The sequence below is a fragment of the Neodiprion pinetum genome, chromosome 5, assembly GCF_021155775.2.
Source record: "Neodiprion pinetum isolate iyNeoPine1 chromosome 5, iyNeoPine1.2, whole genome shotgun sequence".
Classification (NCBI taxonomy): domain Eukaryota; kingdom Metazoa; phylum Arthropoda; class Insecta; order Hymenoptera; family Diprionidae; genus Neodiprion; species Neodiprion pinetum.
The window spans coordinates 8,314,501-8,330,375 of NC_060236.1; the positions used below are offsets into that span (position 1 = coordinate 8,314,501).

Sequence of the window (15,875 nt, forward strand, 5' to 3'; positions counted from 1 at the left end):
TTTCTCGTATAAAAAACGTGCATTTATATTCACATTCAATTATAAGCGGAATTGTGCTTAGAAACAAAAACATCGTTTGCTGAATACGTGTTTTAATTGTCAACGAGTCGTATTCCTCAAACAAAAAACGAATAATTTATTCAACTGTAGAGCGATGAAAAATTTCATTAGATTTGGAAAAAAAATTTATTCAATTCCAATGAACTTTTTCTCCGAATGCGAGTGTCTGGATTAGGAAAACGCTGATTGCACCGATCAATCAAAAGCCAACTCACTGTCAAAAATCCGAATTTCCTAAACGCCTCCGTTTAGCATTGTTCACTGCCCAAAATTGTCCGTGAAGAATGGATCGGAATTTGGTCCAACGATTCGATACAAAATACGAATAGAATTAGACGACCTTGCCTGAAACCTGATCTATCCAATTTTATATTCGAACGAGAATGTGATTGATCGGTTCGATTACGACTCGGTGAATAATCGCGAGGTGATCAACCGTGTACAAGTGAGTAAAATTCTTCGGCGGTGAAAACTTATTTTTATAACGTAAGAGAGACGGAACGTTTCAACAAAATTGTATTTGGATCAGACAGGTTTCACTTGAACAAAACAAATTTATTCGCATCAATGCGTTTGTGATTTAATTTGACGAAACACTATTTTCCACTAACGAAATCACGATTCGAAAAATTCACGTTCATTGAAAGTATTAAAATATTTTTATTCAAACCTGACCCACATTGAAATATTTAATACAGTCGGATAATTGTTTTCAATCCGCATCAACTGTACCCGATAGCTTGACAAAAATAATTGAATTTTCAGCGATTCCGATCTCACTTTCAATTATCAGCCAGTTCGCGTCCAAAGACAAGTAAATGAAAAACGTCAAAACCATACCATATCCCAAACGTTCTCGGTGAATGTCTGGACAGCTGACCGCGAAATTGCCGATTGCAATTAAAGTTAATTGCATAAACGTATTCCTTGCGTAATTTGCTCACCTGCTGAAACCCAGCCGTCTCTTCCGTCCACTCCTTAATTTTTTTTTACACGTTCCCCGTTTATTTATAGGTTTTTTTTTTTTTTTCTCTCACTCTCATCGTGTTTCTCCTTTCAGGTCAGAGGTTCTGTTCCTCAAAGACAGCCGACAGCTCGATTCTGTTTATTCATTTTCTTAATCCAATCATGTCATAATAAAGAGCTTCATTTTCTTTTGTACTTTGTTTATAAGAATGTGTTGGATTAAAAATAAATCCAAAAACACACGAATGTGACATATTCTTCGAATATCACCGTCCACAGTTCCGAACGTTTATCGCTCGTGATGATGAATAAAAATTACGTTGCCACAACGTAGTTGATACATTATTCTTAAAAAGCGCTAACAACTCTCGTCCAATTACACGAATATACCGAAATAATCGTCAAGTGTGACACAATTTAGAGGCGTGAAATACCAGCCTGAATTCATGTTCCCAGTCCGAAAGGATTACGGACGGCATTTTGTAATTCGTTATTATTTATACGCGAAAAAAATTTATAACAGTCACGTTGTAAAGGCGGATCTCGATACGGTTATCGATATTGTGGGCTGCTAGGCTAAGCAGTTGCGGGATGACAGTTGTGTCGAAAATAAATATAATAAAATCAAGAATTTGTATAGCCGTTTGATTTACTCGGGCAGAAATATACGCGCGCACAATAATGCGGGTAAATTATTACTGTATAAATAAAAAAAAAAAACGCGTCGCCGAACACGTACGTGTAATGTCAAATTGCGCAATAATGCCGAAGAATTTTTACGCGTAGGTACCCTACGCCTTTCTCTCCACGCGGAATCGCTGAAATCAGAACATCGTCGTGAACCTGTAACAGATCACCGCGTTTAAAACCTGATTGACGACACAATTTTACAATAAATTGCACCAGTCTCCGCGTTATAATTTTCTCGTTAAAAACCACCTACTTTGTATGTCCTCTCAGCCACGTTCGATCAAAAAAATAAAATGTATAATTTACGTAATTAGATCATTTACGAAATGTTCCGAGGAACAAAAAGTCGCAGAATTTTTTTTTCACTTGACAACTTTTCACGTGGTTTTAAATGAAAGGAGATCGATCAACGGCTCTCCTTTACTGCAGGTTTTTTTTTTATTTTTATTTTTTACTTCCTTACTAACAAAATTTTAATCATTTAATCTATTCGGTATTCATCCACGAAATAATTGACTTTGTTCGCTATGCGTTCAATTCAAATTATAACTATGTGCTTGTGCGAGAAGACCGGTTTCTTTTATTTTTTATTATATTTTTCACGCAATACCGTTCCAAATCATTATAATACGCATATAGTTCAAATGTTCGAGCAGCGAGAATTTTATAAGAGGATTTTTTAATTGACTCTTACAGGCTGCTTGACGAGGGAAAGAAAGTGAAATTTTTAGGTCAGTATGCCACACCGGTTAGCATTGCTAAAATTACTGGAAAATAAACTGCGATGTACGTCGATCACCGCCGTGCGTCATTTAGATCAGTATTCCGATCGAGCCGACACGTCTGATGTAATGAAAAATTCCTTCCAATTCATGCGTTCCGTTTATCAACGAAGAAAAGAAACGCACTTATGAAAACAATCGTTTTTATTGTCACACGAACTTTGCTGATAGACCGATTGATTGTTATAAATCACAGTTACATTTTGTTGACGCAAAGAAAGTATTTCCCTGATGAAATACATTTTTTATCACTTTTCGCTTCTCTGTAGTCAAAGCAGGTATCAAATGGATTTTCATTATTTTAGTATCGATTGATGCGGTTCTTTTTTTATTTATATCTGATTATATATTCAGCGAAATCGGTTCATCTATTCCTGAGTTATTTAATAAATTATATTATCCGACATTTTAAGTTGGCTTCATCCAATTTAGAAGTCGCGAAATTTTGAGAAAAATCGGACAAGTCTTTTAATAATAAATTAATTCTGGGACTGATTCTTTCAGGCTGATCGATATTTTTTAAATTAATCGACAATTAATTCTGGCTTAAAAAAAATTTACGTCAGGTGCCGCATAGCAAAAATATTATCGATCCGAATCTTATTACTTGAAGATCATGCGGGTACAATATTGGCGATGAATATGGGCCCGCTTATTTATCCAACCAAGAAACTGCCTCGAGGGTCTGACCAGTCGGTCTTCGCCTCGCTGCTCCGGCCTCTTATTTTTCTATCGCAGTTATAGATCCCGGATGTCGCAGCGAAAACAAATTACATCCTTGAATATGAAATAATTCAAAGTACGCTGTCCCTCGCTGAATTGATTCTCGAAGGTTGAAAAAGCGTATCATATTTGATGGAAAACATACTTTACAGGGCAGAAAATACGGAAAATTAATTTCTCCACATTTCTCAAATAAGGCACAAAATTTTTTGCATAAACAAATTGCAAATCTATATACAGCCTCAAAGTAATGCAGTTCTTTTCGCTCAGATTCCGCTCTATTTTTTCACCGAGCCGTTTGCAAATTAATCTCTCATTTTAAAGTGGCTATTATATCGCGTCTATCGTGCTGAGATATTTATGTCGTAGTAGCCCGGATTTTAGTCAGGGGCCAATTCTTAAGTAAGATACACGCATGCGGAGCTGTGTTCATTTGCATATGACCTGAGATTTTACGCACGATATATATGCTCTCACCTTAAGTTAGAAATATTATATCGAGCTGCTCGAGTTATTAGATACATAGATGAATTTGTCGGTTGGCCGTAGACAAAATTCTTTTTATCAAGATTCGCCGCCGATCCATTAATATCAATTTTTTCACCACTGAAAAAGCGAGAATTTATTTTTTTATCCGTGTCAATCGGTTCGATCAAAATTTTACGCTAATTGAAGTGAAATTTTGTCGTCTTATAGCGACAGAAGTTTAATCAACATTTCACACGAAGTGAAATGATTTGTTTAATCAAGAATCTGTTAGAAAATGTATTTATGAAAAGAATTTTTATCTGTCAGTAGTGGCAAAATATCTTTAATCAAACGTATAAATTTCCTTGTGAACTGAAAAAAGATTTTGTTTCTAATACGGACGATTTTTCTTCATTATTTCCAAACATTTTTTATTCACGATAGCGATAAATTTATTACCCATGAAAAATTTGTTTCACGTACGTACAGTAAAATAAGTCATTTTTATGGATGCGATTACTCAATTACAATTTGGGTTCTTCTCATCAGTTGTTTGAATTTCAACGTTAGTAAGTTTCTTTTCAAATTCTAGTTTCCAACATTTCCACTAAAACAGGACCTTCGGAACCTCGAAACGTTCCGGAAACAACAAAAATTCTGCAAAACTTCAACACTCCCATTGTTTCCAGGATTTACGTAAACTTTGAAAAGTCTACGAAGAACGAATTTCCTTCACATAATTTTGAAACTTCTGCGATAGACCAAAGTGTCAAAAAAAAGTATGAAAACAAATTTATCAAACTGTCGAGTCTCCACTCTTCCAAATCCGGGAAAAGTAAAAGTTGAATATATTCGCGCTGATGAAAATATTTACAGAAAGTTAACAAATTCTGTATGAAATTCAAATGCACTTGCATATTTTTTCAAAGTCAATATTCCAAACGGCAACACGGTTATTAAACTACATATCTAATATTCGAAATTTCGACTCTCCACGCGAACAGCACATTAGTAATTATTGTATATCAAACCCCGACTGTTCCAACAGTTTCTGCGATTCCGTCTAGCGAGCCAGTGAGCCAGTTAAAATAATTCATAACCGCCAATTAGCAGCCCGCCATCCCGAGGTATCGTCAGTTCCTTGTTCGCGTCGGTGCTCCAAAAACAGAAGGATTCAAGGCAGTCCGGATACGGTGGCACGATTCGTCGTGGCGGGGTGTGGTCACTCCCCCCATCGTTTCAGTCCTATAAAAGAAGTTGAATTCAGCCCAGAAGGCATCAGTTCCGCACAGTTGATCCAGCGCTTCTACAGTCATGGCCTTCAAGGTTAGTCAGGCTTCCCAGTCGCCACAGAATACGATACGACTAATTTTGGAACCAGACTTGATATTTGAGTAAACTTGAGGCAAAATTTACCCTTCGGTTAAGTGCTTCGTGCCTTGACAAGCAATCGAGCATTTTACCTGGCAGGTTGATTTTGGTCTGAAGACGGTATGGTGCTTGTCACTGCGTTTGTCCTTTCCTGGACAACCGTGCCTGGAATATCAAGTCTGAGTCTAATATTATACGGAGTGATTTCTTTCGAGCTTCCCGACACTTCACATGCCAATAAACAACCGAAAAAGTTACAATTTCACGTCTTTACTTCCATTTCTGAAAAGATATCTCTATCTGATCTAGCGGACGACAGGGACTCGGCTAGGCCTAGCCTAGTTTAGTTTTTTAGTCCACGTTAGCTCGAATATCGTTTTGAAAATGGCAGTAAAGACCCAAAATGTATCTTCGACAGTTCATGGAGTGGCAAAGGTTCGGAAACCTTCGAGGAAATCACCCGGTGCCAACCTGCAAGACTGACATTAAACCTACAACTCTTTATTTCCGGTTAACAGTTCGTCGCTCTTTTCGCCCTCGTGGCTGCCGCCAACGCCGGAGGTCTGGCCCCCGCCCCCCTGGCCTACCACGCCGCCCCCGCCTACGGCTACGCCGCCCCAGCTTACGGCTATGCCGCTCCCATCGCCAAGGCCGTGGTCACCAAAACCGTCGACGCCGAGTACGACCCCCACCCCCAGTACAGCTACGCCTACGACGTCCAGGACTCGATAACCGGGGACAACAAGGAGCAGCACGAGACCCGCGACGGCGACGTCGTCCACGGTGGATACTCGCTCATCGAAGCTGACGGAACCCGACGCATCGTCGACTACACCGCCGACCCCGTTAACGGCTTCAACGCCGTCGTCCGCAAAGAGGGAGCTGCCGTCGCCGTCAAGGCCGTCGCCGCCCCCGTCGTCGCCAAGGTCGCTGCTCCACTCGCCTACGCCGCCCCCGTCGCCAAGTACGCCGCCCCCCTGGCTTACTCTGCGTACGCCGCCCCCGTTGCCAAGTACGCCGCTCCCCTGACGTACTCCACCTATGGTGCACCCATCGCCAAGTACGCCGCCCCCCTGGCTTACTCCGCGTACGCTGCCCCCGTCGCCAAGTACGCCGCTCCCCTCTCTTACGCCGCCCCCGCCGTTGCTCACGCCGCCCCCCTGGCGTATTCCACCTATGGTGCACCCATCGCCAAGTACGCCGCACCTCTGGCATACTCCGGCCCCGCTTACTACCACTAAGTTATTCGACCCTTTCGAAATATAAATAATAACATTTGATATTGTGCGTTTTTGTCTCACGCTTACTGTGAGTATTACCCAACCTCGATCTGTTCCATGATTTTCTTGTACTCTGGAGTCGCGACGATGCAGAATTGGAATTTTTCGAACTGGTTCTGTCCAAGTTTTCTTTCGCTTACCGATATGAGGAGTTGTCGTAAGATTAAGCGAAACGAATCTACTTTTAAATCAGAGGTAGTTGTCTCCAACTTCTTCCCGCTTCATCGGTGAACATAAATGTGTTCTCTAAGATTGGGACACGAATTTACCATTTGTCACTGTATCTGTGCCGCGTCCAAATCCATTAGTTTTAAAAGTGTCCATTATGACTGAAGAACATGCTGCCGATGTAGTGTAGGTGTAATTGCTAAAACTGTACCGCATCGATCGGTCCAAAAGCTCAAGATCCAGACTCAAAGATAAACGAGTCCGAAGCCAACTCCATTCTCTTCGAATCCAGCGTTTCATCTCAAAATGAGATCTCAAATCAGCCAATTCGTTTCGGTTTACCAAGACAATGTCTCATTATAGAGAACATGAAATGAACGCTGTTCAAACGCGGTGGGTAATAATAAATTATCGCATCACGATCGCTGACCCGTGTTGGTATATCGTTAACTGGGAGATGCGATATTACGATGGTCAGAGCAAAAAGTAATTCGTGAAAGTGGTTGTCGACTACTAATCGTCTCTGACCAATCACGTTAATCTTTTAACTGGTAGACCAACCGGCCGATGGCTCAAAGGCTTAGCGGTTAGAAAAGTTGGCTGGAAAAATTAATTATCAATCACGCGTGATTGTGTAATGCGCTTGCAATGAAAGTAATACATGTAAGTAGAACAGAATCTTCTCGTTACCGTAAAGAAACAAGTTTCTATCTCACCCACTCCTGATTTCTTTCTTTTCTCTTCAATGGCATATACATATAATGTAATACAGACGTGGTAATTTAAAGTGAGTCGATTATCGATAACGCGTTTCTGCTTCTCAGGAGCAGTATTTTGGACCGTTACATGACGCAACGATGTCTTAATCAACTCACTGGTTCGTAATAACACTGTTAAATGCACAGTCTGTCAACTTTATTGATCTATCGGCTGCTTCCCTCGCCCAAGCAGCTACCATTAATCAACGATCGATCAGTATTGGTAGATAATTTATTAACGAATCGGTGTGATAACCGTTTTTCGTAGTTTCTTCTATTGAACGTGAAAGAAGACTGTGGTTCTTGAACAAACGGTGAATCCCAAGTATACAAGATTTTCATCCAACACTTGAATCTTGGACTGGAACAGAGCTCATCCTGCAAATGCCAAGAAATTGAAATCATGAAAGTAGTTCTGAGCAGCCGTGATGGAGAGAATGAATGTTGAGTGTACAAAAATTCAAGCATACTTGGCTTCCAGTCCAATGGAACGCTGAGACTTGGATAAGTGATTTGTTAAACCACTTAGAATGGAATCGCTGTATCTTCTCCGAGAGTCACGTATGCCAGACTGTCTCTGCAGCATTCAGATAAACAAAGTACCCGTATAACCTCGACGGTACCGACCGGTTTAGTTTATTGCAGGATACGGTCGGTCAGCCTTGTCGTCTTGCGCCGTTCTCACGAAGGAAAAAACGGCGTCGCCTCATGCTCGGAACGGTAACAAACCGAAGGTTGTCAAGGGTTTATTTTCACACCCGACCCAGGCTGGTGCCTCATTATTGTCTCCTGCGTTGCTCCCGGATCCCTTTCCAAAGACACTCGACCCGTGTCAAGGTCGGCTGCTGGTCCTGTTCCGAGCCAAGGTTGAAGCTTGAGAAAATTAATGGAAGAAAGAACGCTCGCGTGTCACACATGCACACGTGTGCGAATAAAACGCTGAATTCGTATTAAGGCGTGTTGTGGTCCACTCCGAAATCAAATTATCGACTACTATAGAGCAAGATCTACCGAATTGATAAGAATAAAAGAATTGCTCAACTTTGTTCAACGCGCGCTGTTATACTTATTATACCTGTAATACGGCGGGCGTTCAGACAGCACGAGACAAGCATTCGCACTGCAATTTCGACTGGCGAATTAATGCCGGTTATGTATATACCTATGAAACTGTCGAGGTGTGGACTAGTTATTTATATACATATGGCGCCAATGAAAGTCACAGTTTTTTATCTACCGTCTATTATAACTTTTACTAGGGGACAGTTGATACTGTTTAACCGATCTTTATCGATTGCATGTTTTTTTATTGATCCCTTTGTCTATTCGCTTCCGTCATTACGAATGGATGATAATTAGCCAATAAATAAATAAACTCCCGACTGACCCGAAAACTCCGAATACAAAATTTGAAGTTAATGAAAACAGAGCAGAAGTAAGTTTCTTCAAATGTTCAGTTTATTGGAAATAAATAGTTCGTCGAATGGTGAACGGCTTAGTGGTAGTAGCCGTAGGCGGGGGCGGCGTAGGCGGCGGGGGCGGCGTACTTGGCTACGACGGGGGCAGCGGCGTAGGCGACGGGGGCGGCGGCGTACTTGTGGACGACGGGGGCGGCGGCGTATTTGGCGACGACGGGGGCGGCCGCGTAGGGGACGGGGGCGGCGTAGGCAGCGGGGGCGGCGTACTTGGCTACGACGGGGGCGGCGGCGTAGGTGACGGGGGCGGCGTACTTAGCCACAACGGGGGCGGCAGCGTACTTGGCGACGACGGGGGCGGCGACGGCCTTGACGGCGACGGCTGCGGGTTCCTTGTGGACGACGGCGTTGAATCCGTTGTGGGGGTCGGCGGTGTAGTCGACGATGCGGCGGGTTCCGTCAGCCTCGATCAGGGAGTAGCTGCCCTGGACGACGTCTCCGTTCCTGGTCTCGGTCTGGCTCTTGGCGTCTCCGGTGATCGAGTCGTGGACGTCGTAGGAGTAGCTGTACTGGGGGTTGGGGTCGTAGTCGGCGTCGACGGTCTTGGTTACGACGGCCTTCGCGATGGGGGCGGCGTAGCCGTAGGCGGGGGCGGCGTGGTAGGCCAGGGGGGCGGGGGCCAGAACTCCGGCGTTGGCGGCGGCCACGAGGGCGAAGAGAGCGACGAACTGTAAATGAGTCGAGAGATTTTGTTCCGGTTAAATGCGTATGAAAAGTGCATTACGAAAAACGATATTTATAATTAGGAAGGAAGGAAGGAAAGAAACGCTTCTCATTCTCGACAGCGCGAACGCACCATTTGTGGCCATTTCTTTAAGGGGAGGTCGAAGTGCGCCAATCGTATTTTACAGATTGCTTCTCTCTAGAATAATGAAGTGATAGTATTTGCTATTGTAGACAAAATTTAACAACCAACCAAAACACTGAGTATATAGTTACAACAGATTCTCACTCACTTTGAGGTTATGGCACGCTACCGATATCTGAATAATCCCACGTTTCCCTTACTTTTACGACAATTTTTCGAACTTGTCTCAATTCTCACACAAGCGGATAAGCAAACATCGTCGTATTAAAAAAATTACAGACTATCCCATTGCTCCATAGGGAATAAAAATGTGAATTGTATTTTGTTCGTTTCGTTGGCACTCCGACCATCCCCTTAAGGTCAGCAGCACCTTCGCAATCACCGCAGCGGTGTAAGTTTGCCAATTCGTTAAGCTAAGTGACAATTTTCTAATCAACGTTACACGTAACAGCAGTATAAAAAAAAAAACGTCATAAATTAGAAAATCAAATAACTTAATACGAGAAAACGGGTCTTGAATCCAACGAATTATGTTATTTGAAAATTCGGCCGTACCTTGAATGCCATTGCGAATTTGCTGGATTGATCTGCGTCGTGCGAATGATGCCATTCGATCGAGCGAATTCGGTTTTTATACCCCGTCCGGGCTGTCAAGCAAGTGATGCAACGCGGTCAGTTCCCTGTCCAACAAGCTGCGTCGGCTTGCTTTAGAAATTTTATTTCGCGCCACACCCATCTCACTACTTACTCCGTGAGCTCAGGGCGACAAGACTAGGCCGCGGCCTTGCCTCCGGTTACCTAATCCTTATAGCCACGCGGTACTCCCACAGCAGTTGATCTACTTAATCCCATTTCAATGTCAGCCGAGGCTCGTTGCGCCGTTATTAAAACGCGGAGAGTCGGACGATCCGGATGCTTCCGGTGAGACGATCGTCGCTTTAGCGAAATTAAAACGCCTGCATGAATACACGTACGACGGTGATTCTACCTGGGCATAAAACGATGCGGGTGAACTTTGTCAGATCTCGCTTGTAATCGAAGAAAGTTGTCCAGCTAGTTATATCAGATCTTGTAAGCGACCGTTATACGCATATGGAGCAATACGCAAACGTAAATCATGATCAAGCTACGAATTAAATATATATATATATATATACTGTAGTTCTGAACCAGGTCTCGCGCCGCGGAAGAAAAAAACGAAACAAAAAAAAAAAATAAAAAATAAAAATTTCCACAAAATTTAACGACCAAATGAATTGCCGCTCCCGAATAGATCGTTATAATTCGCGATCGCGTAACGGCGAGTCTCTTATTAGATTTTTTACCGCGAAAGAAATACTTTTTAGAAATATTGCACTATTTTTTATTTTTTTCTCTTCACTTTCAATTTTGTGTCGTCAATTTCTTAGAAATAACTCGATCAATAGATTCTGTTTGAAAATGTAGAATAAAAAACCGAGGACTCGGAGACAAGGTGTCGTAAATATTCACAAATTTTTGTCTTTGACTGTACTATTATATGCTTGACAAATATTGAATCTGATTCCACGGTCTTTTATTATCCGCGGTTGAAATATTTCCACAACTGAATCCAAAAACTATTCAGCCGATACGACATTAAGGATCCGAAGAAAAAAAAGGGAAAGCGATTTTGTTTGTTCCGATGGTTTTCTCCCTAAATTTCGTTTGATTCAATCCGAAGACAGCGGGAACAGGAAAGCTTTTACCACACGCGAGGTACTTCAAAGTAAATTTATTCACCCTCTCTCCATCTTTTTCTTGCTTGTTCGTTATACAATAGAATGGAATTGGCATGGGCTGCATTTGTCGGGGATCATTAGTCACCGCGGGTCCGAAACCCGAACCCATTTCTCCTGTTAAATATTCATAGGATCGATTCTTACGCGATCGTTTCCGCAACATTGAGAAAACGCACGGAATAATGCCTACATTGTCGCCGTTAAACTGACAATAGAATTGGCGGGATTTGCATCGGTTATCGTCCCAAACAGATTTTTTAATCCAGGCCAACGTTCGTCAGGTTTTATTGGATATTACAAATATATTTGTACGATCGCTCGAAACTATCGTACAGGATATGAAGTCAGGTTGTTTGAATCGAAGCTGACGATGAGAGAAAATTCGCCTGACCAGTATTTCATTTTATTAAAATTTTGTCTAGCAAAAGAAATATTTACTGAACACTATACGAAGTGCAGAATAATTACGTTGGATTGAGAGAATTTTAGTTTATGTATTAATCTTTCGACAATTTGACATCGTAATTTATAACGTTAAACTGGAATGAAGAATATTCACTTGGCTTTGGTAAATGTTAATTCCTGACACAAGTAAAGTTCTTCTCATCCCACTGAACTCATAAGTCTTTTCCTGTAAAACATTACATTGGTAACTCGCAATTCGTTCACACTTATAAATAAATTTAAACAAAAGAAAAAATCATTCCGATTCAACCAAATAATTTGTCGTTAAAAAAAGATTAGTTAAATCGAAATATGCTTTGTTTGAAGGTGTAAAATTTTATTTAAACGAATAAGTTCAAATCACTTTTTATTCATTTGAATCTAACACGTAATGTTTCTCCTTACTGTTATACCGTTAAATCAAAGTGAGTGTTTCGTTTTTCAAAATTCGATACTCGACGTAATAATTTCCTCGCAATAAAGGTCCTGGCGATATTCCGCAGCGGTTTTTGCGTTCTTTTTTCCGTCCTCGTTCCAGAGACCGGCGTAAGGAATGTCGGTCCTTTGTGCTCGGGGCAAAATCGTATCGTATGACTTGGTAATCGGCCATATATCGAGCGGTCCTGTTTTCGGAATTTGGCCCGCGAATCGACTCGACGCTTGGCGATCCATATACCGCGAAAATTGTATGAAAAAATGTCGACGTCACGTACGAGTATAGTGAGAATATTTCGTTCGACCGAAACGAACTGCGTAATTTCGTGTCTCTCGAAATCTGATTCGTATCGTCGCGGAAGCTAAACATGCGTGCGTTATCTCCGATCGTACCTTTCCCAAGACTTTATCACAGCGCGTTTAAGAATCGAAGGCTGAATAAAGTTGGAGGTCAGTAGCCCTCGAGGCAAGGTCACAGACAGGCGAGGTTCAGCCGAAAATTTTACTCGACGTTTTACTTTGCCTCTAATTGAAACACCGCCCGTCCAGCTGCAGTGAAACGAAATGCGAAATTCACCTTGAAAGAATTTGCTGCAAATTGTTCGCCTCTTTTTCTACTTTTTATCCCCACTCGCTCGGCTTGATTGCACCACGTACTGCGAAAACTGAGAGGGGGAAAAAAAATAATGTGCCGATGTTAAATTGATACTGAAAAAAAATGGAAGCTACACATATAACTTGTTTCTTCGATTTGCCATCAATTTCATTGTGACACTGTAATTTTCATCAAAAAAAGGACAGATTTTGGGAAGACACGTTTTTAGTTAAACAAGGCTTTAACGTCAATTTATTGTTGCACAAGCGTTAAATTTTCGCAACAGTAACAAGAAAATATAGTAACAGTGATGGTAATGAGAAAGAATAGTAAGGGATACTAGACTTTCTGGTAACAGCTACGAAACTAATGTTCATTTTGTACCTAGAACTATATTTTTCGATTGTGGTAAAAAATGAAAATACTTAAGGACTGAGCGGTAACCGGAACTAAAAATTTCTCTCACAATCAGTGTACGCAAAATTTGTACGTATGTTCTTATAAGCAGTGATTCAGTCGCTTGACCGGAATAAAGAGCAACTGCCAAATCGCGGCTTATCGTTTTTGATTCGTTTCACGGTATCCCGGATTCGATTGGACACGACATTGTCTCCTTGGGTGGGAATAACGCGTTCAAGTCCGAATCCTGTGACTTTGACAAAGACTGTCCCGGATTTTAAGTCACACCCGGACTCGTCACTCCGCAATTTTTTGCTCGGTTGCAGGTGCAGGTTGATAAATGACGTAGGACCCAGTGGCGAGGACCGATCGACGGAAGCCATGCGGAAACTTGAAGATCTATCGAGATCGAGTTCCTCTCTCTCCGAGGGCAATGATCAATCTTTGGCACCGCGCATTCGAGCAGAACTGATGTGTAGGTATATTCGTTCTCTCGGCTCTTGAACCTGATTCATGCGGTGATCCGGATGCGGATAATGATTAGACTCAGGTGGTGTATCGGGTGAAGTTTTCATTGGATATGAGATCAAACACGAAATCGTTGAATTTTGATTGCACGGGGCTTAATTAACATTTGATTAATTCTTTATTGGTCTCCTTCTTTTTGCACATACCTGAATACCTGATTGGTATATCTAGGTAAGTGTTCCACTTATTTTTGGCCGGCTGATATAATTACGACATTAGAATTTCTGTGATGCAACGATGTATATGTACAGGAGTCAGGGTCGCCGATCGGTCGATGAAAGGGTGAAGGAATTGCTTTCGAGAATTTTACAATTCGCGATTGGTTGTTCAAACGAGAAATTACATTTGGTTTATACGAAATTAAGGTGCAGATATTTTGATATACTTAAAATGGTATAACGAAATATAAACGTCTATGGGGAGATATCGATTATGCATTAGCTGTCGCATGCTGCGTCTGATGAACACTTGCGTGAATATAACGTGTAGGTGCGGACATGGAGTCGAATGGAAATTCGTATTATTCGCGAAATGGTTTAATTATGTTTCGACCCGATTTGTAAATTGCTGCGTACGAATTCGGCGCCGGGAGATCAAGTATTGCGAAAGGCGTTATGGGCGTATGTGTACGCGTGTGTGCAAAACAACGCGTATCCTTCGATAAATTTTCACCACAGTGGAGGTTTTTAATCGTCTCGGTAAGTGGTCAGTCCAGAAGCCAAAATCCACCAAAGATTGTACACGGACTGTTTCCGCCATTAAAGTTTGAAAGTCCGAAACGGCGGTGGGGATTACCGATATATAAACCCGAGCACGTTCTGCCACAAGCATCACACATCCAGTCGATCCCAGTCAATCTCAACAATGGCATTCAAGGTTCGTGTCCGATGACTTGTCTCAAGCTGCAATCGCTAATTAGCTGAAATAAAAATTTCGCCTTAACGAATTTCTGTTCGTATAATCGTGTAACAAACCACTACTCTGCACTAATTGTCACAATGTTACCTCATTTTTTACAGTTCGTCGCTCTCTTCGCCCTCGTGGCCGCCGCCAACGCCGGAGTTCTGGCCCCCGCCCCCCTGGCCTACCACGCCGCCCCCGCCTACGGCTACGCCGCCCCCATCGCGAAGGCCGTCGTAACCAAGACCGTCGACGCCGACTACGACCCCAACCCCCAGTACAGCTACTCCTACGACGTCCACGACTCGATCACCGGAGACGCCAAGAGCCAGACCGAGACCAGGAACGGAGACGTCGTCCAGGGCAGCTACTCCCTGATCGAGGCTGACGGAACCCGCCGCATCGTCGACTACACCGCCGACCCCCACAACGGATTCAACGCCGTCGTCCACAAGGAACCCGCAGCCGTCGCCGTCAAGGCCGTCGCCGCCCCCGTCGTCGCCAAGTACGCTGCCGCCCCCGTTGTGGCTAAGTACGCCGCCCCCGTCACCTACGCCGCCGCCCCCGTCGTAGCCAAGTACGCCGCCCCCGCTGCCTACGCCGCCCCCGTCGCCTACGCGGCCGCCCCCGTCGTCGCCAAATACGCCGCCGCCCCCGTCGTCCACAAGTACGCCGCCGCCCCCGTCGCCTACGCCGCTGCCCCCGTCGTAGCCAAGTACGCCGCCCCCGCCGCCTACGCCGCCCCCGCCTACGGCTACTACCACTAAGCCGTTCACCATTCGACGAACTATTTATTAATTGGAATAAAATGAGATTCTTGGAAACGTTAATTAGCCTTTGGTTTTCGATCTTATGGGTACTCCCGCCCTCTTCCAATTTAGTGATATAAGCTATTACTCACATCTCCATCAAGATTTGCGGCAATGAATCGTCGCCAATTATACTTATATCCGTAGGCCAGCTGAACTTGTAAATAATCATGTACACGGCCAAAGTAGTTGGTACGCTTACGCGAAGATGTAGATATATACTTTTTGACGAAACTTGCTTTCTAGTAAACCAGCTTAGTGGTTACCGATCAGTTATTTAGCTTCAGCGATGACGAAAACTCCTGTAGCTTCTTCGTAGCTTGGGAAACATTTTTATGCTGAGTCTTATGCTGACACTGATACTGAAGGTATTGGAAATTATTCAGTGAAAAGGCGATTCGGTTTGCTACAACTTTTCTATCGGCTATTGAATTATTTTCATGTGTTTATTTATTT

The 15,875-nt window shown here is 42.8% G+C and overlaps 2 protein-coding genes across 2 annotated transcripts; one reads left to right on the top strand and one right to left on the bottom strand.

The window, feature by feature from the left end:
• The first annotated feature begins 4,913 nt into the window (after positions 1–4,913).
• On the top strand, positions 4,914–15,440 carry LOC124220020 (uncharacterized). The gene is made up of 5 exons (XM_046628365.2): positions 4,914–5,015; positions 5,579–6,299; positions 8,742–9,411; positions 14,475–14,586; positions 14,730–15,440. Exons 1-5 carry the CDS (start codon positions 5,004–5,006, stop codon positions 15,375–15,377), a joined length of 2,163 nt encoding a protein of 720 aa, XP_046484321.1. The 5' UTR covers positions 4,914–5,003; the 3' UTR covers positions 15,378–15,440.
• LOC124219556 (larval cuticle protein A3A-like) lies at positions 8,703–10,244 on the bottom strand. Its single transcript, XM_046627270.2, has 2 exons — positions 10,105–10,244; positions 8,703–9,409 (listed from the first exon to the last, which is right to left on the bottom strand). Exons 1-2 carry the CDS (start codon positions 10,114–10,116, stop codon positions 8,762–8,764), a joined length of 660 nt encoding a protein of 219 aa, XP_046483226.1. The 5' UTR covers positions 10,117–10,244; the 3' UTR covers positions 8,703–8,761.
• Positions 15,441–15,875: the final 435 nt, after the last annotated feature.